At 50.9% G+C, this 22803-nt stretch overlaps 7 protein-coding genes across 7 annotated transcripts; 5 read left to right on the forward strand and 2 right to left on the reverse strand.

Moving 5' to 3' along the window:
* Positions 1–1097: 1097 nt before the first annotated feature.
* On the forward strand, positions 1098–5130 carry GCG54_00002852 (RNA-dependent RNA polymerase 6; the record flags this gene model as incomplete). Its single annotated transcript, XM_045402934.1, has 3 exons — positions 1098–4099; positions 4147–4465; positions 4510–5130. The coding sequence occupies 3 exons, from the start codon at positions 1098–1100 to the stop codon at positions 5128–5130; spliced, it is 3942 nt and encodes a 1313-aa protein (XP_045264665.1).
* A 1577-nt stretch (positions 5131–6707) lies between these two features.
* Positions 6708–8534, forward strand: GCG54_00002853 (Efflux pump FUS6; the record flags this gene model as incomplete). Its single annotated transcript, XM_045402935.1, has 3 exons — positions 6708–7021; positions 7081–7402; positions 7449–8534. Coding segments are annotated over 3 exons (1722 nt in total), but the record flags the coding sequence as incomplete, so codon positions are not given.
* Positions 8535–9965: 1431 nt separating this feature from the next.
* Positions 9966–11629, forward strand: GCG54_00002854 (uncharacterized protein; the record flags this gene model as incomplete). The annotated part of the gene is made up of 4 exons (XM_045402936.1): positions 9966–10070; positions 10124–10588; positions 10647–10960; positions 11032–11629. 4 exons carry the CDS (start codon positions 9966–9968, stop codon positions 11627–11629), a joined length of 1482 nt encoding a protein of 493 aa, XP_045264667.1.
* Positions 11630–12138: 509 nt separating this feature from the next.
* On the forward strand, positions 12139–13270 carry GCG54_00002855 (Glycerol 2-dehydrogenase (NADP(+)); the record flags this gene model as incomplete). The annotated part of the gene is made up of 4 exons (XM_045402937.1): positions 12139–12181; positions 12223–12273; positions 12325–12862; positions 12910–13270. The coding sequence occupies 4 exons, from the start codon at positions 12139–12141 to the stop codon at positions 13268–13270; spliced, it is 993 nt and encodes a 330-aa protein (XP_045264668.1).
* A 94-nt stretch (positions 13271–13364) lies between these two features.
* Positions 13365–16219, reverse strand: GCG54_00002856 (putative aconitate hydratase; the record flags this gene model as incomplete). The annotated part of the gene is made up of 7 exons (XM_045402938.1): positions 13365–13720; positions 13798–13975; positions 14041–14363; positions 14428–15511; positions 15564–15763; positions 15850–16050; positions 16075–16219. 7 exons carry the CDS (start codon positions 16217–16219, stop codon positions 13365–13367), a joined length of 2487 nt encoding a protein of 828 aa, XP_045264669.1.
* Positions 16220–16695: 476 nt separating this feature from the next.
* On the reverse strand, positions 16696–17766 carry GCG54_00002857 (Peptidoglycan deacetylase; the record flags this gene model as incomplete). The annotated part of the gene is made up of 2 exons (XM_045402939.1): positions 16696–16980; positions 17209–17766. The coding sequence occupies 2 exons, from the start codon at positions 17764–17766 to the stop codon at positions 16696–16698; spliced, it is 843 nt and encodes a 280-aa protein (XP_045264670.1).
* Positions 17767–18253: 487 nt separating this feature from the next.
* On the forward strand, positions 18254–22658 carry GCG54_00002858 (2-isopropylmalate synthase; the record flags this gene model as incomplete). The annotated part of the gene is made up of 7 exons (XM_045402940.1): positions 18254–18414; positions 18470–18617; positions 18686–19075; positions 19161–19644; positions 20884–20921; positions 20975–22501; positions 22554–22658. Coding segments are annotated over 7 exons (2853 nt in total), but the record flags the coding sequence as incomplete, so codon positions are not given.
* Between the last annotated feature and the right edge of the window lie 145 nt (positions 22659–22803).

Consider the following 22803-nt stretch of genomic DNA (forward strand, 5'->3'; position numbering starts at 1 on the left):
TTCAGTCACAACTCGGCCAGTTGGTGAAGGCAAGTTGGCATTCTGTGTTGGTGTCCATCGTCGAAAAACACACTGCTGCTACTCGTTCCGGGTAGACGTCGTGCGAGAGAGTCGAGTCGAGCTGAGCCCAACGATGTCTTCCTAGATCTTGACTCAAGAAGATGGGGTAAAGAGCTCTTTTCTCGTCAGGGACACCTGATCGGAAGGTAGGACCATCGCATCACTGGACGCTCTCTCCTGCCTCATCTTCAGTACCAGGGCACCTGCACACACACACGTGGGTGCAGCTTCCTGCTGAATTAATGACCAATGACAGCCCCTCGCTTGCGCTGGAGGTCGTCCAATCATTGACCATAAAGGCCCCCGCCAATTGGTGGAGACCTATACTTACAGCCAATCAACAAAAGGCTGCAGTATTCTGCGCTAATCCGTATCAGGAGCTCAAAGCAACGGAGGGGCACAATTGGAGGGAGGGGCGGGGCGCACTCACCCAGCAGGGAGGACACTTTTTCCTCGCTAATCGCACGCGACGCAGCGAACCGAAGCTGCCTCTCCCAGTACCTTACCGAGGGACGGCACCGTCAAGCTCCCCGTCCTGCCAATTGCCCGGTGGCTCCCGTAAGCCTCGAGTGACATCTTCATTGGCCTGCTGAAGAGCTTTGTTTGCTCCTCATCCCAGGTTGTTTGCTGCTCGGGTGGTCGTTTGCCAGCTCACCGCAGAAGCAAACGCTCGTTCACGCCTGAAGAGCTTCCGCGCCTCCAACCTGCTAGCCATTTAATTGAAAATATTTCCTACGTCTCCCTGCGAGTCTCTCATGTGACTGGCTACGGGGCTTCTCTCATACCATATACATTATTATCTCGTTAAGGTACCTCATCTCTTATTCGTGAGGCGCCCTTATTCAAATCAAGACTGACTTCCATCTTAGATGCATTCGCCCGTCAACATGCCGAATTGAGCCACGAGCTGTCTGCTCTGCCAATGCTTACATCCAAATTGATGGTCTCAACCACAACGGATCCACGGGATTCCCTCATCACCGCTCTTCTACCTTATCCATTTCAGTCCGGCCAAGAGCCGCAACGCATCTATCATCATGGAGGTCTTCATGACCAACGTCCCTCAGCAGTTGACGGATCGCACCTTGGAAAAACAGCTGAAGCCTTACATGAATGCCCTGGGCATCACTGCATGGACGTGTAATTCCAAACTCAACAAAAACGTCGGCTGGGTCACCTTTTTAAACCAGAAGGATGGCGCCTTCTTTCTCAGACGCTATGGCAAACAGATCATCGCTGATCCAGCCACCACGAACTCCCCAGACGGCCGCGTTTTCTCGTCCAAGGCCAGAAAGGGTCCCAAGGAGAGGGCCAGGCTCCATCTCATGAACACCCCCATATTCGTCCAAGCAGGAAACAAGGCCCCGGACCCCTTCATGCTCAAGAGCCTGCATCATCGTCTCCAGGAGAAAGTCAAAGACCGAGATCGACTCGATGCGCTCTCTGCAGAGGAAGCCATCGCATTTCCAGTCAGGCATTTGGCTTGCGGTCACAATTCTTTTCGAAACGAATCCAAAACCTTGACCTTCGTCGAGCAGTATCGCATTGATGTTGGAGCTGTTGCGTCATTTGGCAGAAGGATGATTATCCTCAAGTTCACAAATGACTTCAAGGTTGAGATTCCGTACTCCTCCGTCTACGAGCTGATCCATTCCTCCTCCCCATGTACTTTTACCTTTGTATTATCCGAACCTCCCAAATTCTACCGCACCAAGGTCAAGCTGGAAGACCAATTTTCCCAACTCACCCTCTCGAGGCCGGCGCCTCAATACAAGCAGTATATACGCTGCACCGATATACCAGATGCTCCATCGAATGCCGGCCACGCTGGCAAATGTCTAGTGTACCAACTCAGCGTTCTCGATGCGAATTTTGACAACAAAATGATGGCGCTGAAGAACAGACAACTTTTCAACATCGCCCACTTTCAAATTTCTTACGATGGACGACCGGCTCATTGGACACTTGACTATCAAAGCTCATGGGATGTCTTCTACAAACACCTGACACATTTGGGAACAGAGATGGCCTTGCCCTTCCGCATTCTCTTTCTCATGCAGTCTTTGGTTTGGAACAATTACCTCCATCCTCGGGTGGCCTATGATTTGCTTCTCAAGATCGAAGTCCTCTTCAGGCAGGCAAGGAAGGCGAAACGACCAGACCCGCTATCTGACCAGGCGCTTCAAAGCCTACGTGATGGGCCTCGAGAATGTTTACCATTCCCCACTCACGATATACATCCGAACGTCTTGGATCCGGATGAGATTTTGAAATTCCTTCTCGAGATGGAAAGAAGAATACAGGCGGAGGGCGACTACAGGAGTACCTTGTACGGTCCGGATGTTTCTAATCACCACGCATGGGTATTCAAAGCCATGGTGACACCCACGAGAGTCACTCTTCACGGGCCCGAGATGGAGCCGCTCAACCGCATCCTTCGCAAACACCGAAACCACACAGACTACTTCATGAGAGTGCAGTTCTGCGACGAGGACGGCACCGACCTCTGGTTCAATCCAAGGGTCAATTACGAAGATGTTTTCGAGCGCTACAAAAATGTACTCAACAAAGGAATTCAGGTTGCTGGACGAATTTATCAGTTCCTCGGCTTCTCACACTCTTCTCTCCGATCGCACGCAGCTTGGTTCATGGCCCCTTTTGTCGACGACAGCGGAGAAATGCAGCTCTACAGACACATCATCAAGTCCCTCGGTGATTTCGAACACATTCAAATTCCGGCCAAGTGTGCCGCTAGGATCGGACAGACCTTTTCCGAGACACCTGCCTTCATTTCCCTCACCGATAGCGACATCAGTGCCTGGAATATTCCCGATATAAAGTCTTCCATCGGGGGCGACGACCGCGTCTTCAGCGACGGGGTAGGCACTATTTCCAGGGAAGCCCTCGAATTGATCTGGCCTCGTCTGCCAAGGGGCTCTCTCATCCCTACCTGCCTTCAAATCCGGTGGGGAGGTGTGAAAGGGATGCTATCGCTTGATACGCGTCTTCCCGGCCGTGTCATGTGTATCAGGAGAGAGTCCATGGAGAAGTTTCCAAGTCAGGACACCGAGAACCTCGAGATTTGCGGCGGAGCATCTAAGCCACTAAAGCTGGTCCTCAATCGCCAGATGATCAAGATCTTGGAAGACTTGGGAGTGCGCAACGAATTCTTCCTTCGGTTACAGAAGACAGAACTAGATCGACTTCGAGCTGTCACCGCGGATGCCTACAACACAGGAACCTTCTTACATATGCAAGGCATCGGGCTAAACTGTTTCCTTCCATCCTTTATTAAGAGCCTTGACAAATACGGCATCGACTATCGACGAGATGACTTCCTGCGGACCGTAGTTCAGAACGTCGTGCTTCAAGAACTGCGGTTACTCAAACACAAAGCGAGGATCCCTGTCCCGAGAGGCGTGACTGTCTTCGGAGTCATGGACGAGACCGGCTTCTTGAGAGAGGGAGAGGTGTACATCGCTTACGATACATACCGACGCCCTGGGAGGACCTCCATTGATGGATCGCTGCGAGACGGCCCTGTACTCGTCACAAGATCCCCAGCTTTGCATCCCGGCGACATCCAGCTGGTCAAGATGCGGACGCCGCCCGCAGGGCACCCGCTACGAAACCTGCGCAATTGCATAGCTTTCAGTCAATTCGGAAGGCGAGATTTGCCCAGTCAATTGAGTGGTGGCGATCTTGATGGAGACCTTTACAACATTATCTGGGATCGAGACGCCATGCCAAAGGTCACGTACAAAGCTGCCGACTACCCGCGAGTAACTCCGGCGGCTCTCGGCAGGACGGTGGAGAGAGAAGACATGGCCAACTGGTTTGTCGATTTCATGCAGTCAGACTGTTTGGGTCTGATCGCGACGAGACATCTGGTCGTGTCTGATCAAGATCCAAATGGCACACTGGGCAACGACTGCCTGACGCTCGCTGGGCTGCACTCGACAGCCGTCGACTTTTCCAAGACCGGTATTCCCGTCGACACGAAAGAGATCCCCAAGGCTCCCAGATTCCGCCCCGACTTGTAAGTAAGAGCTGCTTGCCGGTTATGACCATTGTTGACAGACCTAGTCTTGCGCCTGCTCCACCAGCACATATCTTTGACCGAAACGAAATCGAGTTCATCGGTAAAGATGAAACCCTGGAAGAGGACGACGAAGACATGCTGCCGCCGCATCAATATTACAAGTCAGAGAAGATCCTCGGTATTCTTTACCGCAACGTCGATGAAAAGCATATCTGGACCGAGGATATCCAGCGAGTTGTGACTAGAGCCGGTCCTTCGGTCTGGGATCAGTTCGTCGGGCTAATTGAACGAAAAATATATGATTATACTGGTGGGAGGGTGACGTGGAGAACCAGGCAAGCCGAGGCGAAAAGGCTTCGTGATGTGTATGCATTCCGATAAATTTCCCCCTTACAGCTCGCTGACAGAACCTCCCAAGATACGAAGATACCGTCATCCAGGCTATGAGCACATACTCGGACAACCACGTCAAACGAATGACCGAGATTGAGGTCTTTTGCGGCTCCATCTTCAACAAGGCTGGTGCCCAAACGAGGCGCCAGAAAGATAACTCCAAAAAGCTCAAGGCCGAGTTCGACCGTCTCTCGGAGTGGCTCGTAGGTCAAATGCGACGCAAGCTCCGGACCATGGACCAGGAAGCCTCCTCGGTCTATAGCAGCAGTATCAATCAGTACTCCTTTCTGTCGGACGATCCGGTCACCCGCATGCTCGCGCCAAACAGGGAGGCTTTGGAGATGTCGTATTCCTGTTTGATGGTGGGCCTGATGCCCAACGAGGGCTTCGAGCTCGAGGACGGGAAGCAACTGCAGAGCTTCAAGGTGATTGCGGCAAGTGTTCTCCTTAAGGAGCTAACGGAGCTTGTCAACCGTATAAGAGGAGGAAGAATGGTGGCCCCAGGCAATGGCTACGAGGGTGCGGGCGGCGGATTTGTTGGAGTCAGCTCCGGGCCGACGATGTCGTACGCTTACAACGGGTTCGACGTGGATGTTGGACAATATCCCAATTACGGATATAGCGAGTACCTCTGATTGATTTAGGAAAAGTGCTTATCTTGCTAGCATTCCTTGGGGGCACATTCAAGTTTTGTCTTCCTTGGCCAGTTCACTGCCCGCTTACGGATATGGCTTCCTCGATGGTGTTGCAAGACATATTTCAGAAGGATGCATTGATTGGTTGAAGCCGCCAACCTAGACAGTATGGCACCCACTGGGTGAGATTGCAAGCCTCACAACCTCTCGGGTTCGTGTGGCCGTCGGTGTGCCTCACTCTGGGAGAATTCGTTATGCTTTTGAGGTTATTAACAGAACATGGAGATGGCCACTTTTCAATGACCAGAAACTTATAAAAGCACCAGACGCCATGAGTGATTAACGTGGGTGACACCAATCTATCTTCCCTCTCCCCAGACTCGAAAAGGGACCCGAAAGGCTATTTTCCACTCAACTGCTCTACATAACGCACGTCCACAGCTACAACATCGCTGAGCATGGTATGTTTTCTGCCCTGGAATTTCTCCTCGGTCTCTAATCATGACTACCTCTTTCAGAAGCTTGTCAAGTTGATCTTCTCTCTTGCCATCGCAGCCATGGGTGTTAGAGCGGCCTTCATTCGTGACAGTCCTCTACCAAAAGACGCTTCATCATACCATGGAGACTTGGAGGAACAAGGCTACAAAGGGGATATGTCTTCCCGGAAAGAAGAGGAAATGACTTCGAATTAGTCACTAGGCAAGACCCTATCCCCTTGAACAAATGGGTTTGCGGTAGACCCACTGGGGGCGGGGGCCGCCGCATCCTCCAACAGCTCGTCGACGTCTTCAAGCACCAGTTTGGAACTCAGACACTTGCTCTGCAGAAATCCACTTGCTACGCTTCGACCAGCCGCGGTTATTTCTTCACTGCGTGTAATGACGGTGGCTACAGGGTATGTTTGGAGTTTTGTGTTCTGTCCAACCTCCTTATGCCGGCTCTGGAGACTGACGAATATCATGGTTCTAGATACCAGAGAACAGAGGCGCTCTCAATCGTGCGGCCAGCGCAAACCCCGGAAATGGAAGCATGTGCATATATCAGCCGATGCATACAAGATCTCGCTACTGCTTTGGGTCCGGGACCCCGAAGGGCAACATAAGGAGCCCAATAGTCATAAGGCATTGCTAAGCGACCATAATTATTGGCTCGTTAGCTGAAAATAGGAGTAATGTGATACCTGGGTCCTCGAGTTCTAATTAGTGTCGTTTTGCAATGAACAAAGACGTGCTTTCTCTCGCTATACAGAATATTCATTATGAGATGGCCCAGACGGGTTCGGACTTGGTGTCATTGTGACCAGTTGCTGATGTAATAAGACCGTCCAATAGGACCCGATGAAAAGCGTAAGTCATTTCGCGAAAGCCTCCGACTGATTGTCGAAGGATCGTGTCGTAAGCCCGTCAGCAACATGATCATCAGGAAGCCTCCGATCATCGTGGTCAGGGAATCAAAATTCTCCTTCTAACACAGCTACTATGCTAAATACTGAGGGGTACTAGAGGTGAAAGATGCGCTGTTATCTCTTGCAACGGCAGAATACTTCTTCTTCAAAAGCTCGATTTGAACCTCGGCAGATTTCGAACCACCAGCGAAGCTTACAGCAGCTGACACAGAACCACATCCACAAAATTATCAGCACGTCCGTCAACATGCCAGAGCCTCACATCGACGAGAAATCCGGTGACACCCCCGAGGCAGCTGGGTTGAATGCATCAGATTCATACAAGAAAGACTACCGTTTCTGGGCCATCTTGTTTGCGCTGTGCATCACCTCCGTTCTAGCATCGCTGGAGAATACAGTCATCGTCACCTCGCTGCCCACAATTGTCGAAAAGCTCAAGTTTGGAAGCGGCTACGTCTGGGTCGCCAACATATTCTTCCTAACGAGGTAAACCTATCCAGTCGTATGCATCCATGCCAACTCATCTCTGATCTTTTGAGACTTAGCGCAGCAGTCCAACCGCTTTTCGGCCAACTTTCAAACCTCTTTGGTCGCAGATACCTCAACATCGCCATCGTAGCTCTTTTCACCCTAGGAAGCGGCATTTGTGGCGGTGCAAACGGCCCTGCGATGCTCATCGCTGGCCGAGCGATTCAGGGAGCCGGTAGTGGGGGTATCAACATGATTGTCGACATCATCATCTCAGATCTTGTGCCGCTTAGAGAGAGAGGAAACTATATTGCAATCATTCTAGTCACTTACGGAATTGGAACCGCGATAGGCCCCTTTGTTGGTGGAATCATTGTGCAGAAGACGTCTTGGAGATGGGTCAGATTTCCCTTAGCTTTTCTCTGGCAAATGCTGACTCACGCAGGTATTCTACACCAACCTGCCTGTTGGTGGTTGCTCCTTGGTCCTCCTTTACCTGTTCCTCCACGTGAAGTGGGATAGGACCTCTACAACCGGGGACAAACTTCGCCGAATCGACGTGATCGGCAACGCCATTCTGATAACATCGACAGTTTCCGTTCTCATTGCTCTTACTTGGGCAGGCGCCGTCCATCCCTGGTCTTCCTACAAGGTCATCGTCCCCCTGATTCTCGGTCTTCTGGGTCTCGCTGGCTTCTGCGTCTTCGAAGGATCCGGAATAGTCCCACAGCCAGTGATGCCTCTCCGCCTGTTCGCCAACCGCACCTCAGCTGTGGTCTATGCCACGACCTTTCTCAACTCGGCAATGGTATACTGGGCATTCTTCTTTCTCCCTCTCTACTTCCAAGCCGTGAAGCTATCAACCCCTGCACGGTCCGGCGTGCAACTACTACCGGTTTGCCTTATTGCCATTCCAGGGGCTGCTGTATCTGCGGTGGTACTCAGCCGCTGGGGAAGATATAAAGCCCTTCACATCTCTGGCTTTGCGCTCCTTGCCGTCGGCTTCGGCGTTTGGACCCTGCTAGACCGACATAGCGGCACAGCGGCATGGGTGTTGGTCCAAGTGGTGCCAGCGTTGGGGTCAGGGATGCTCCTCAACACGCTTCTGCCGGCCTTCCAAGCTAGCTTAGAAGAGAAGGACCAGGCGGCAGCAACAGCGATCTGGTCGTTTATTCGGAGCTTTGGCCAGATTTGGGGCGTAGCTATTCCAGCTGCCATTTTCAACACCTACACAGCGAAATATGCTAAGATTGTTGATGACGCTGGGGCGAGGGATGTGCTGAGACATGGGAATGCTTATGCGAGCGCGACGAAGGTGTTCGTTGAGAGTTTCTCTACACCCGTCAGGGATCAGATTATTGAGGTTTTCACTGGAGCTTTGAGGAAGGTCTTTTTTATTGCGCTTTCGTTTGCGGGGCTCGCCTTTTTGCTGAGCTTTCTTGAGCGAGAGGTCAAGTTGAGAAAAGAATTGGAGACTGAGTTTGGGCTTGAGGAGAGGGACCAGACGGAGAAAAAAGTTGTGTCGGTTTAGTTGTCATTGCCAACCAAGGTACTAACGCAGCCGCTTAGACTACTTCGCAGCAGTTGCGCGTAATTTTGCAGTATACCGGGGTAACAAGCTTCGTGGGCTTCATAACGGCGCCGAGCAACACTGACTCAAGTCTGTTTGGTTCATAACGGCATGGAAGTTGAATCTGTTCCACGGGAACTATTCCCCCAAACGTAACACAAAGATCTCGCGGCAGTTCCTGCGCGGAAAAGCTTTCAATGTCTTAGCTTCGGCGATTGGAGCACTCCGCCGGGTCAATACAGAGCGAACAATAATATGTGTCGTGTCAATCTAGTCTAGAATCAGCCTAAGCAAGACAATACTGCCTGCAACGTGCGCTACGGGCTGCTCCGTGTTCGTAAACACGACTAATGTATTGGCTCACCAACCTTGACCTGCTGCCAGATCTAGAAACCAGATTATGCTTATTTTCGATTTTGTCTGGTTGTCTTCCCTGCCTGTCTGCCCGGCGCAGTCCCGTGCAACTAAGCCGTTGACAGCACCGGCATCCCTTATTCAGCCAAGGCCTTGGACATCCTCTTGTTTAGGCTTATTCTCCGGAATTCTGAGTCAGGTCGTCTAAAGTTGCTGTCAGAGAGTGGGTATCCTAAGGTGCATCAGGTTGCGTTGGGCTGCTGAACGAAATAGGCGATTATGCCTTCACGGACAACTGTGGGAGTCCGACGCAAACGCATTCCCCTTTTCCGGCTGTAGGGTTGAATGTTGTCATTGATGCACAATTGAGGCTGAAGGCGTGGAGATCGGCTGCACATACTCGTCGGCAGGCGGTGCCATCATCAGCGAACTAAAGACAAAGGCAAAAGCGCACGCCCCTGGCTTGGCAACTTCATTGCTGTCTGCGTCACAGCACGGATCGGGCAAACATTACCCTACTCAAAACTCAAACGCAGCGGGGGGGTCTTCTTCGTTTCGAAGAGCAATTCGCCCCGTAGTGCGGCCCGGCAAATGGGGCCTAAACTCAAAATCGGTTGTTCGTCGCACCTCCTCCCAGTCATCTCTTCCCCGTCTTTTCTGTCTCTCTGTTCACATTCTGGTGTGGCCGTCCGGACGCCCCATCATCATGCCGTCCTATGGTGCCTCGCCAGCAAACCGCCCAATGATAATTGACTTTCATAACCTGGAAACTTTGAGGGTAACATGAGATTCATGCACACGTGGAGTTTCCACGCCGACGTGAACGTCCTGAACCCTGTCCTCTGAGCCGAATGTCGACTGGATCTCATGAACACCTGTGACCTACCGCCGTGCAGGGAAAGCTGCCGATACGAATTACTCCTTCTCGGCACTTGACTACATCTCCGGAAATTGGCCGATCGCGATCGGTCTTAGCACTTCATCTTTAAGTGCGCGCGCCTTCAACGTCTTCCTAGATTGTAGAGGAGCGAGAAGAGGATGGCCATGGATGGATACAGGATACGAAAGCCGACCGGACCTCGCGATCGCAAAGCCGCTGCGGCTGCTCGACGATGCCCATCTTGCCGCCAGCTATGGGCAATGGTCAGTCATATTCTGACTCGTTGTTACACGAAGAATACTTATCAGACTTATAGTGCGAGTGTCGACGGCTCCGTCAACGGAAAAGATCGTTGTCATCTTCCACCTCCGCGTCGCCAATGAGCCATTCATCTCCCGGTACTATTGGCTCAAAAATTACAACACCTGGAGATCTCAACACCACGCCAGGTGTATTGGAACCTTTGCCGCATGAAATCACGACTGCTTTCTTCGCATTCGTCGGTGATTCGCCTTCGCCCCTTACGGATGTGTTTTCACTCTCATTTTTGAGAACGTACCTGGAAACATCCATACCCGTGAGGACTGTTATCATGACCATCGGCAAAATCCTTCTCGAATTTAAAAAAAGGGGAGACTTGAGCAAAAAGCAGGCGGCTGCAGCTGCGGTGGCTGCCTCAGACCGTCACAAGTTGAATGATTTCTTGGATATCCTCACATCGCCAGACTGCCATGATCAACACCTGACGCTGGTATTCGGCATTCTCCTCGCTTACATGGAGGTAAGTCAAGAGATCCCGGCGCTAGGATATGTAAAATTGGTTCGACTAACAACTCCAGGCAATGGTAGCCCGTTCATGGCTCCTGTTCCAAGCAGTATTGCGCAAGTTATCAGATAAAATACAAGATCAACTAGAGAAAGAACGACGAGGCCCTCATCTTTATTTCGACAGGGGCCTTCTCATCAACTATTCTCTTATGGCTGGCTACCATGCCATGATCTCGTTTGAAGACACATATCTCGTCGATGTTGACCTCTACGATCCTTCACCATTCGCAGACATTGACTCAGCTACCAGCAATATCCGCGCAAATGCCGCGATCCTCCATCATTACTGCAAATATGTCGTGAATTTTGCTCGGCTACACCACAGGTAAGTCTTACTATCAAAAACAACATATCTGTGTACTGGAGGGTTGTTAAGTCTGAAAAAATTGAATACAGAGCGACAAAATGGGTGAGACAAGCGCGTCAGATCATTGCAGACCGTCAAAACGAATCTGAAGCAACTGAGGACGAGCTCAAGGAGGCTCTGGCCAGCTATGGGTTGCTGAAATCTGGAAAGGAAGTTGTCGAAAGCTCTGGTAGAGTGATCGACGTGATGGAGATGTTTCGCGGCAGAGACGATGCAAACGACGACGTGGAAGGGAACGATTTTGGTTGCATGAGAGAGGTCTTCTACCATTTCGCCCTCATGGGACTCACCCGGACCTTCTGGGACCCGACATGGAAACTAATCGACGAGGACCTCCCGCACATGCACGACATGCCTGATCTCGAAGCACATGGTGTCTTTGTTCTCGAAAGGCTAGAGCAAAGAGTTCCTATGCTTGGTCTTGAGTCATGGTGCTACTTGGTAATTTTGATGGGTGTTGCAATGGAGGTCAGGCAGGTCGAATATCAGAAGAGGGTGGAAGTTGTGGTCTCAGACATCGCAGGAAAGGGGTTTGCTTGCGCCGAGTCGATGTTGGGTGACATGAGGCTGCTCTGGGGGATGGATTATGCGGCCCAACACGACAGCAGCATCGGCCCGACCTGCTGATACAGAGAACTACGCTACTGGTCGAGGAACACTGAGGAGCCTTGCATGATGTCACGTTCCCAAAGGAAAACATGAAATGTTATGAGAAGCCGTCGCTAGGTCTAAGAACCAACGTGCATATGTAAGAAAGTGATGCTGCGGGCCCCTGTGCTTGGTACTATTGTATTGCGCTTATCCCAGTTGTAAGACCGCATCCTTGACTTCGTTTCTGATATCCATGTTAGATGTTAGATATACAGCCTGGGTAAATCTTCTCCCCCAGAACCAGCCGTTTTCCAATTTTCAATGAGTGTTGAAAACCACTAATTCATCGCATGCAAGCCAATGACAGCACAAGCTGCTCATTAGCTCGAATGACGTCATGCCCAGACACGTTGCTTCCCCGCAGTAGAGGTTGCACAGCAGACGGCGCCGATCTACGACTACCACCTCTTGACGACTCGGGAAATATTCCGATTCCAAGAACTACCAGATCATCTGTCGGTTATCACAGATCTACAGTCGACACCATGGCGCCGCCTATTTGCACTAAGACGTTTAAGCTCAATAACGGTGCGCTGCTTCTTACCAGGGAAAGGTTGCAGGACTGACAGGGCAAATCCTAGGACTCGAATTCCCTGCCGTTGGATTGGGAACTTGGCAAGGTAAGTAAGCAGCCTTGGCTTGTTTAGACACGTTATATTGACATGCTACAGGCAGTCAAGGAACAGAGGACGCCAAGGCCCTAGAGGAGTCCATCATTCACGCCCTCAAGGTCGGCTACCGCCTTATCGATACTGCCCAGCTTTATGGTGTCGAGGAGGTCGTCGGCAAGGCCATTCGCAACAGTGGCGTTCCTAGGTCCGAGATCATTGTGGTGACCAAGTTCTGGGGAGAGTGGCACCACGACCCGGCGGCAGCTTTGCAGATCTCTCTCGATGCTCTTGGCCTCGACTACATCGATGTCTTTCTCATGCACTGGCCGTGGGCCACCACGCCCGCTCCCGAGAAGAAGGTTCTCAAGAAGTGGGAGAGCCCTACCTTCATTGAGACGTGGAAGTTGATGGAGCCTCTGGTTGGGGAGAAGTGCAAGACCATTGGAGTTAGCAACTTCATGCCGAAGGTCATGGATGAGCTTCTAGCTGAGGCCAAGATTGTTCCTGCCATAAACCAGGTGGAGATGCACGCATTCAACCCTAACCTGAAGTTGATGCCTTACTGCCAAGAGAAGGGCATCCATGTGATGGGCTGGAGGTGAGACCGTCAGCTCCTTTGGCACCCGAGATTACTAACTTCATTAGTACCCTGGGAGGATCGCGGTCCGCGCAGAATGAAATCCTCACTCACGAACTCTTCACCAGCATCGCAAAGGCGCATGACTGTTCTACTGGCGTTGTATCGCTATCCTGGGCTGTGCAACGTGGAACTAGCATTATCCCGAAGAGCGCGAACAAATCGCGCATTGAGGAGAACATCCGCTTGGTCAGGCTCACGGATGAGGAGATGAACAAGATCAACGACGCCCACAAGACGATCAGGAAGGAAAGATTCTCTAACAACATTGAGTCTCAGCACATGGTCATCGATGGCGTTATGACTCAGCAAGGCTGGACTTACGTTGACATGGGATACGAGGACGAGAATGGAAACTGGTTGGTCTAAACCATGATCTAACTAAGTGCTAGAGGGGATAGACAAAAGGCTGGAAAATCTAGGGAAATGTCGATTCAATGTGGCGTCCAAAACCCTTCCCAGTTTACCAAGCCATCACGTCCTGTGGGGCCTTAACCTTAGGTTCCTTGAGAACACTGCCATTCTTAGAGCTTCGCCCAGTCAAGACGTCGTAGATTCGCTGTCCAAATTGGTTGAATGCATTTGTCATACCGCCCATCTTGGTAAGCTTCTTCTCAAGCTCAGAAAGCTGGAAATCGAAAGACATCCCATCAACCGTTACAACATTGCGGTCCAGATCAATCTCGATGTCCGCTCCCATGTCTGCCTTCTCGTAAAATTGAGCATCTTTGATGATAAATCCCCATAGTCCCAAAGATGGCTGATTCCTGCTGTAGATGAAGGCAAAACTCTGGGCTATAACACACTTCACCCCAGCACCTGTTTTCAAATGTTCAGCATGGTCCTTAATACCCCGGGCTGAGAAGCACATTGCATCCAGTCAAAGACAGACAAACCTAGCAGTGATTGAACAGACTCCTGGCGGCTGGATCCGCACCCAAACGCCTTGCCAGCGACGACCACCTCGTAGCCTTCTTTGACCTTCTGTCGGAACTCTGGAGTGGTGTGCTCAAGACAGTGGCTTCCTAACTCTTCGTTATTCTTTGATATAAGGAGATATTGGGCTGGGGCAAGCTGATAAGCGGCAGTCAGCAATGTCAGTGTCTAATATCTGTCTTAAAACAGGGTCAGAGACGTACCGCATCAGTGTCAACAAAGTCTCCCAGTCGAAAGACCTTGCTCTTAATAGTGCCAGATCCTGTTGCCCCGTTGTCTCCCGCTCCGGCGTCAGTCAATTTGAATTCCTGCTCATCCTCTACGCCCTCTTGTCTCTCGGCGTCTTGTCCAGGTGGCTCGACCCAGAGCGGTTGGGTGAAAGGTCCGTCGGGAAGCGAGCCTTTGCCTTTGATGCTGTTCCATCGCTCATCTGGCACAAGATCGATGAGCTCCTGCGGCGATGTCACGACCATGTTAAAGGAGGACGCAGCGACCGTTGCGGCGGAAGCCAAACTACCAATAGCCCCTATTACACATCATCAGCTCTAGTAAATATCAAAAAGACACATCCATGTTTCAATAACACTTACCCTTCCCCATTCGGTTTTCAAAGTTGCGGTTTTGGCTGCTCAACCAAACCTCACCTGGCTGGGCCATATCCGCACCCATACCCACGCAATAGCTGCATCCTGGAACACCGATGGTGAAGCCAGCACGTTCATAGATCTCTGCGAGCCCGGAAGTTCGCAAGTAGTCCGCTATAGGACGGCTACCCGGCACCACTCGGCGGTTTCCTCCCGCAACGGGCTGCTTTCCTGCCTCGAGACCAGCTTGCAAAACCAATGCTCCCATTATGAGATCTTCCTCCGCCGTTGTGCATGCGCCGATGAATACGCCATCAAGGTGTGTGCCTGAAACTTCTGACACGGGCACAACATCATCGGGACTAGGATATCGAGCCACGAATGGCTGCGCCAGAGATATGTCAATGATGTGAGACTCAGCGTATGAACAACCTTCGTCCGGCTTGAAGTAGTAAGAAGCGGTTTTGTGATGAGCCGTCTTGCGAGAATCGATGAACTGCTTCGTCACCTCATCCGCATGGAAAATGCCTGTGATACCACCAAATTCGGTTGTCATGTTAGCAACAGCGAAGCGGGCGTCGGGGCTCAGCCACCGACATCCTGGCCCAGTATATTCCACAACTCTGTCCGCCGCAACGGTGTTGCGCTTGAGTTGTTGCAAAATATATAGGATAATGTCCTTCCCACCCACGCCTCGTCGTGGTTTGCCGATCAGGCGAATCTCAACAACCTCAGGAACCTTGAACCAGATCTCGCCAGTGACGAGCGCCATCGTGACTTCGGTGGCGCCTAGGCCAATAGCAAGACATCCATCAGCGCCCGCACTACAGGTATGAGAATCAGAACCGATGATTATCTGTCCAGGCTGTGCACGCTCGCGGTAGAACTCTGTATGCATGATGGTGTAGTTATGGCCTTGGAACTCGGTCATTTTGAACCTCTTTCTTGCAAAGTCCATCTGGCCAACAAGCTTCTGGACAAGCGGTGTGTCCATAATCCTAGGATCAACAACATGATCGCCTGCAAGCCAAAACCTGGAGTTCGAGAAAATACCAGGGTCTCCAAGCTTGTTGTACGCTTGAAGCATGCCCTGTCATACGTTATCGGGCGTGCTCTCCACGGAACTAAGCGCCCAAACTTACGTGCCAAGTCGCTTCACTGGCCATGACCCAGTCAACGGAAATCCTGATGGTGTCCCCAGTGCGTACCCATCCTGGAAGATTTACGTCGTGCAGGGCGAATATCTTCTCCGTGACGTTCATAGGACGGCGGCCGGCGGGCCTATTGACCAAGGGCACGATTGGTCCGCCGCACCTTTCGGCTGAGTTGAGAGACTCTAGCCCTGCGGATCCGATTCTCAGTACGATCCGGGAAGCAGGCTCGTTCTTGGCACTATATGACAAAGGACGAGGGAGTGAGAGTTCTTACATGCGGATGCCAAAAGTACAACCTCATCTATGTCTTTTTCTGATAAGTTCATATCCGTTGAAAGTCCCATGCCTCCGTAGTCAGGAGATCCCGTGGCAATAGTGAGAACCTCTTGGATCGCGCCTGCTTCTTTAGGATTTCCATCTTCAAGCAGCTTCTTTGAGAGCGACGATAGAGTTGAGAGAGCATTGAGACCCTGGTCTACTTATGGTCAGTACAAATAACTTGGCCTATCCACCGTCGATTCTGCCATGGTCCGCCCGGAAGCAAGGGATTTCAGACCTGCTGGAGTCCAGCCAGCATTGATGCCAACATTTCTGGTCGCTTTCAATATTTCCAGGACCCGAGTTTGGAAGCTATTCGCGGCCATCGTGGAGGAGGATGCTTCGGGTGGTCACTGGCAAAGTCTAAGGTAGCTCGACGAAAGTCGTGAGGGTTCAACTTAGAAACTGCCCACTACTACAGCGTTCTTCACGTCTCCTCCGGGGAAATGCTCTCTGAGGTGGCCAGCCGGTGCCTTTTCAGTGTGGTCGGGGTCATATGTTAAAGTTTAAACTTGCTGGGCTGGACCAATGCTTCGGCCCGTATTACACAACATGCATCCAGGGTTCCTAGGGTGCGCAAGTCAGGGCGAATACGACGCAGTCTCATCCGTGCGTTCCACGCAATGTGGAGTTCCGACCATAGTATATAGCATGTATTATTTTCTCATTGTTCAATCCCGAAGCTCGGTGAGCCCTCCATTGAAGGGCCTAGGTATCTGTTACTGTCCGTGCGGATCATGATTCTCCTCTCGACGTCTTGGATAATTGTACTGCTATCCACCATGAGAGGCACCAGATATTTTCACGCATGCCTCTTTTGACTCAAATACGATCTCGCTACCGTCTCATAGGTGACGAACTCGACTTGCGTTCCATGACCTTTCATCCACAGAATCATGCTCTCAATAGTCCCAATAATGTGTGCCATTCCAGATGTATCAGGATGCAAGATTAACGGAAACACGAAATCCGCAGGACCTTCGCCGTCCGGTCCATGATTCCAAAGCCAAGCGAATCTGTCTTGCCACATCCGCTCAATCGACTGAGACGGCACGTATCCATGCGAATTTTCCACGTTCGGTAGATACTGCAATGGTGTCATATCCTCCATGTACCAGTTGGCGGGGATCTCGACGACTTTGGAAGGCTCTGGCAAAGCACAGGGTCTCATCCAAGTCTGTGCAGGCTGTGAATAGTCTACCGGTACTGGAGACGGCCCTTTTGTGAGTTGATATAGCTGAGAATCGTGACCACTTAGTGAAGAGTCATACAAGAAGCCTTCACTCTCGAGCAACTCAATCGTTTCTTCTCGCAGTCGATAGAGGGGCGCTCGGTATCCAACAGGCTTCTTCCCAGTGAGAGATTGAGCAAGTTTGATGCACTTCTCGAAGATGTCCTTCTCTTGCTGTGTGCTAAGTCTCGTACAGTCTTCGTGACAATAGCCGTGTAACGCGACCTCTGCTCCCGAATCGTGGATCAACTGGGTTTCCACGGGGAATGTCTCCATTGAATGGCCCGGAATGAACCAAGTCATCTTGTCGGCAACATCCAATCGTTTGAACAGACGGATCAGACGGCTCACTCCAACATGGCCTGCGAAGAAGCCTGAGGAATAGTCTGCCAAGCAGTTACGTGGGTGCTGCCCTGTACCTAACCATCCGGAGACTGCATCAAAGTCGACCGATAGTAGTACCCGAACTTGTCGAGATGGCTCACTTATTGCTTGAGGAGTCTGAGAAACAAGTGAAGTCGTTTTCAATCTTCGTATGAGACCTTTAAAAGATGCGATTGCTTCAGGACTATCTCCGTTTGGTGCAACCCGAACGGGAACTCCTCCTACTTCGATGACTAGTAGATTTCGAAGGTTAGACATGGAAGCTACGAGCATGTTCTTCTACATGGACCATTGTCTACTTACTCTGCTCCATAATATATTTTCTTCAGTACAAAATCTTGCTGTAAGATGGCGAGACGCGAAGCCTTCCAAAGCTGACTTGAACGGAGATATGCTTTACAGGTCAGCCTAAAGGGCTCATCATCCACAGAGATACTGAGGAGTGAGGGGTAGTTTGGAGCCGATAATGAGGGGTGAGATGCCGATAAGAAGAAACTTCGGGTGTACAGGTTCATTCGGTCGCCATCTTTCTGCATATGCAGCTAGAAGACAGCCGAGGCCGACCACTGCTTTGGTGCTCATTGGCGGTCAGAGCGGGTTCTGCGACAGCACAAACGTGGGCTCCAGACCGATCCGGTGTGAACAAGAGGGGGTCCGGCACTACCCCAATCCACTATTACTTCATCAATCAGGTCCCCGCCGGATATTCGTGAGCATCGTCATCCAATAGCAACACTGGTCAGAGCCAACGATAGGAGCTGGAGGATTCCACTTTTCGACTACAAGTGCCATGGATTCGGGATTCACGGTCGAGAAGGCCAGGGAGCAATTCCCATCTTTGCAGAAGGACCAGATCTTTGGCGATAATGCTGGTGGCAGTCAAGTGCTAGGCAGTGTTGCCCACAGGTAATTAATGTCTCTCACGACGGCATGCTATCGTCTAGGAGCTTACCATGATCAGTATTTCAGAGTATCTCATAACCAGCAATGTCCAGCTTGGAGCCACTTACAGCACATCGCGCACATCAACCGCCAAGTTTGATGAGGCCTATCGGATCGCATCTAAGTACATCAATGCTGGCATTGACGAAATTGGTGAGGCCGACGCTGTCATACAAGAAAACTGAAAATTAATAGGTTTCCTCAACTTCGAGTGATTGGAGCATCCACCACTCAGGTCTTGCGGAATCTCGCCGCTTCCGTTAAGCTCGAAGCTGGCGATGAACTCATTCTCTCTGAGATTGACCATGAGTCGAATATTGATCCATGGCTGCACTATGCCCAAATCACTGGCGCGAACATCAAGTGGTGGTCTCCAGCTGATCGATCGAATCCGAAGCTTGATACCGAGACCCTTAAAAGTCTATTGACTACCAAGACACGCCTTGTGGCCTGTACACATGCTAGTAATATTCTTGGTAGCATCCATGACATCAAGGCCATTGCCAATACGGTGCACGAGATTCCTGGTGCCCTTCTTTGCGTGGACGGCGTTGCCTACGCCCCACACCGGGCGATTGACGTAAAAGAACTTGGCGTAGACTTTTATGCCTTCTCTTGGTACAAGGTGAGCTCCCCGAGCTTATGAGATTATTTATAAAGAATGAAAGCATCTGGCATCAATAGCATATGAATTGACACGTAGAAACCAGGTCTACGGGCCTCATATCTCCCTGTTATACGGTTCACGCAAGGCCCAGGAACAACTCAAACCGTTAGGACATTATTTCAATCCATCTGCAAGTTTGATGGATAAACTGGAGCTCGCCGGTGCCAGCTATGAGTTGACACAATCCATTATACCCCTTGTCGCTTATTTTGGGAAGAACCCCAAAAAGACATGGGATGAGATCACTCAGCACGAAGAAAAACTTCAGAAGCGCCTAATTGAGTACCTCGACTCAAGACCAGACATTTCCATCTGTGGAGAAACTTCATCCGAGGCCACAGTTCGACTACCGACTATGAGTTTCACGGTGAGGGGAAGATCCTCACAGAGCGTGGTAGAGGCCGTCGAAACACAGTCGAATGTCGGAATACGCTGGGGCCATTTCTTCTCCAAGAGACTGGCTAAAAAGACTCTTGGACTCGACGATGATGGTGTAGTTCGGGTCAGCCTAGTGCACTACAACACCGGTGAGTAACATCATGATTCTTGCCTTTTGTAGATATGCTTCCCAGAGAGCTTATACCGAGGCGTGTTAGTGGACGAGGTTGAGGCAATTGTCAGGGTTCTGGATAAGGTTTTGGGTCCAATTTAACGAAGTCGGAGAATGATGGGGCTACGCATGCAGACGAGGATGCACGTGGCTGTGTGCACGCAAGCTACGGGATCAGAATGAGGGGCACGAGTGTCGACCACCGGCGCATTGTCACCTGTGCGGAGACTTTCGAGGTAGTCAGATTGGGTCTCATCCAGAATAGGTAGCGAAGGTGAGATCAACCAAATATCATGGCCTGCCTCAGCCAGACTTCGTTCTTCGAGGCAAACTACCGGTCCGAGGTGTTATCCGATAGAATGGAACGCCACGCGGCAAGACACAACAACCGGTGATACTTGTACCTGGGTTAACGTTGTTACATCCAGGGACAAACCAAGTGACCTGACTCATGGTCTTCGGTGCGTTCTCTTTTGGGACATCCCAGGTCCGAAAGCTTGCGATACATTCATAGTTCTTCATTGGGGTTAAGCACGTAGAAAATGGAAATAGAGTTCAAAAATACCAGTCATGCAACTGGGCTAGACAGATCTAATGGTGAGAAAGCTCCACACTTCGATGCCAACCGAAAGGTTTCATCTGGACTTGGTCAGGTTCATCCGCGTTGTCCAGGACCACGGTGTGCCGAGAGGCCGGATAATTGAGAAAGCATCGAGAAGACAACGACATAGTCTGTTTTGCTATGGGGTTCAGTCACAGGAAGCTCTCTCATTGGCGGCGGTTTTGGTAGACGTCTAATCACACTGTGACGCTGCACAGTCTAAACTTTCCTAGTAGGGCCGTTGTGGAAATGCAACAGATACTGAATCAGCTCCATTTCAAAGAAGGTTTGCAGGGCTTATGATGTTACGACTTATAGATGTGGGCCCGGCAACTATGATTCTTCTTGCTTCATCAAAACCGCCATCGTCGCCTCAGTCAAGTAGGTGCTTTGCGCCAACGACATTCTGTATTGAAGGTTCTCCTGCGTAAAGACACCAAATATCAGTTTTCAAGATGTACGTCCTTCACTCCCCAACCCACACGAATTGACACTCACTCTCATGGAGGTTATCAGACCCCCAGAATAAGTATGTTGGGTTTCTGCAGTTTGAAAATCCAAACCGAAAATGGCCCAGCAGAGTATTGAAAAGACCGCCTACATGGTTGTCTACAGATCTTCGAGATGGTAACCAATCTCTCATCAACCCATTGGTACGCGGTACGCCTATTTTGGCTTTAGAGGTGATGCTTACCCGTTAAAACAGACTGTGGAGCAGAAGTGGGAATACTTTCAGATGCTCGTCTCAATTGGTTACAAGGAGATCGAAGTAAGCTTTCCTGCGGCTTCCCAAATCGAATTTGACTTCACGCGCCGTCTGATCGAGACTCCTGGGGCCGTACCAGACGACGTTCGGATCAGAGGACTCTCTCCGACGCGTGAAGACTTCTTGGCCCGCACGGTTGAAGCCTTACGGGGAGCCAAGCGAGCCGCAATCTGCACATACATATGCACCAGCGACAAACAACTAAAATACCAAGGCTTCACCCGCGAGAAGGCTGTAGAACAGGCCGTCAGATCAGTTCGGTTCTTACGGTCTCTCACGAAAGATGATCCGGAATCTGCCTCCGTCACCCACTGGACTCTCGCCTTTGGTCTTGAAGCTTACAACGAAGCTGACCCCGAATTTGCGTTATTGATCACGGAGGCTGTTAAAGAGGCCTGGGGGGCGACTGAAGAGGATCCGTTGGTTGCCGTCCTAGCCACCAGCACAGAGGTAGCCACGCCAAATGTGTTTGCAGACCAGGTCGAACTTTTCCAGGCTTCCCTATCTGAGCCTGAAAAGATTAGAATATCGCTTCATCCCCATAACGATCGTGGATGCGGAATTGCCACGGCGGAAATGGGCATGCTAGCCGGCGCTGGTATGGTTGAGGGCTGCCTTTTTGGCAACGGTGAACGCTGTGGAAATGTTGATCTTGTCGCTCTGGCTTTGAACTTCTTCTCGAGGGGTATTCACCCTGGTCTGGACTTTTCAAATCTTCCACAGATCAGAGAAAAGTTTGAAAGACTCACTGGACTGACGATCTCCCAACGTGCACCTTACGCTGGTGAGTTTGCCCTACAAGCATTCAGTGGCAGCCACCAGAATATCATCCGTAAAGGGCTTGCGTGGCGGAACGAAGCTTTCGAGAGGGGTGAGCAGCCGGTTTGGGACATCCCCTATCTTCCTCTCGACCCGCTGGATCTAGGTATTCCGATGGATCAAGTTATCCGCGTGAATTCGCAGAGCGGCAAGGCAGCCGCCACTTGGATTCTCAGCCGACGATGGGGGCTCGATCTTCCTGTCGACCTTCAGATTGACTTCGGTCGCCGTGTACAAATGATGTGCGAAGCCCTGGCTCGGGAGATCAGTCATCAGGAGGTCATCAACCTGTTCATCGCCAGCTATGCACTTTCGTCAGAAAGACATAGTACCGGCAATATCAGTGTTTTTAGCGACGGGACCCTCGAGAACGTTACTGGAACAGTCAATCCAGCGGACGGCTTGACGATACGGGTCAATGGATCCGGCAGCAGTATCGCGTCCGCAGTCATTAGGGGGCTTCATTTCATGAAGGAAATGAACGTGGGTGCCGAAATATGTCACACGCAACAGCTTACGTCCGATTTTGATCAAGGCAAAACCTGTGCCTTGGCGACATGTACTGAAGGAGAGCAGACAGCTTGGGGCTACTCCATCGACAGCAGCGAACGTATAGCGCAGGCAATGGCAGTTGTTGCGGCGGCTTTGGTATGCACCGTATCAATCTGTGGCTTAAAAGCCTAGGCTAACTTATTTACAGCACCTCCATCGCCGCAAGTTGTCAACTCTTCCGTTGAAGAAGCATGGGGCTACGACTAGGATGGATGCAAAGACAGCACCTTCGCAAACCATTACCAAAGCATAGCACCAGTATAGTATATGACAATATCAGTCGGGTTCTGTATGATGCTTCTGTCAATCAGTTTCTACTTTCCGGGTGGCCGTCACAATATATACCTAGATACTGGATAATTCTGAAAACTGCAATCTCACGGCTTCTTAGAGACAAC

The sequence above is a fragment of the Colletotrichum gloeosporioides genome, assembly GCF_011800055.1.
Source record: "Colletotrichum gloeosporioides strain Lc1 chromosome Unknown consensus_42, whole genome shotgun sequence".
Taxonomy (NCBI): Eukaryota; Fungi; Ascomycota; class Sordariomycetes; order Glomerellales; family Glomerellaceae; genus Colletotrichum; species Colletotrichum gloeosporioides.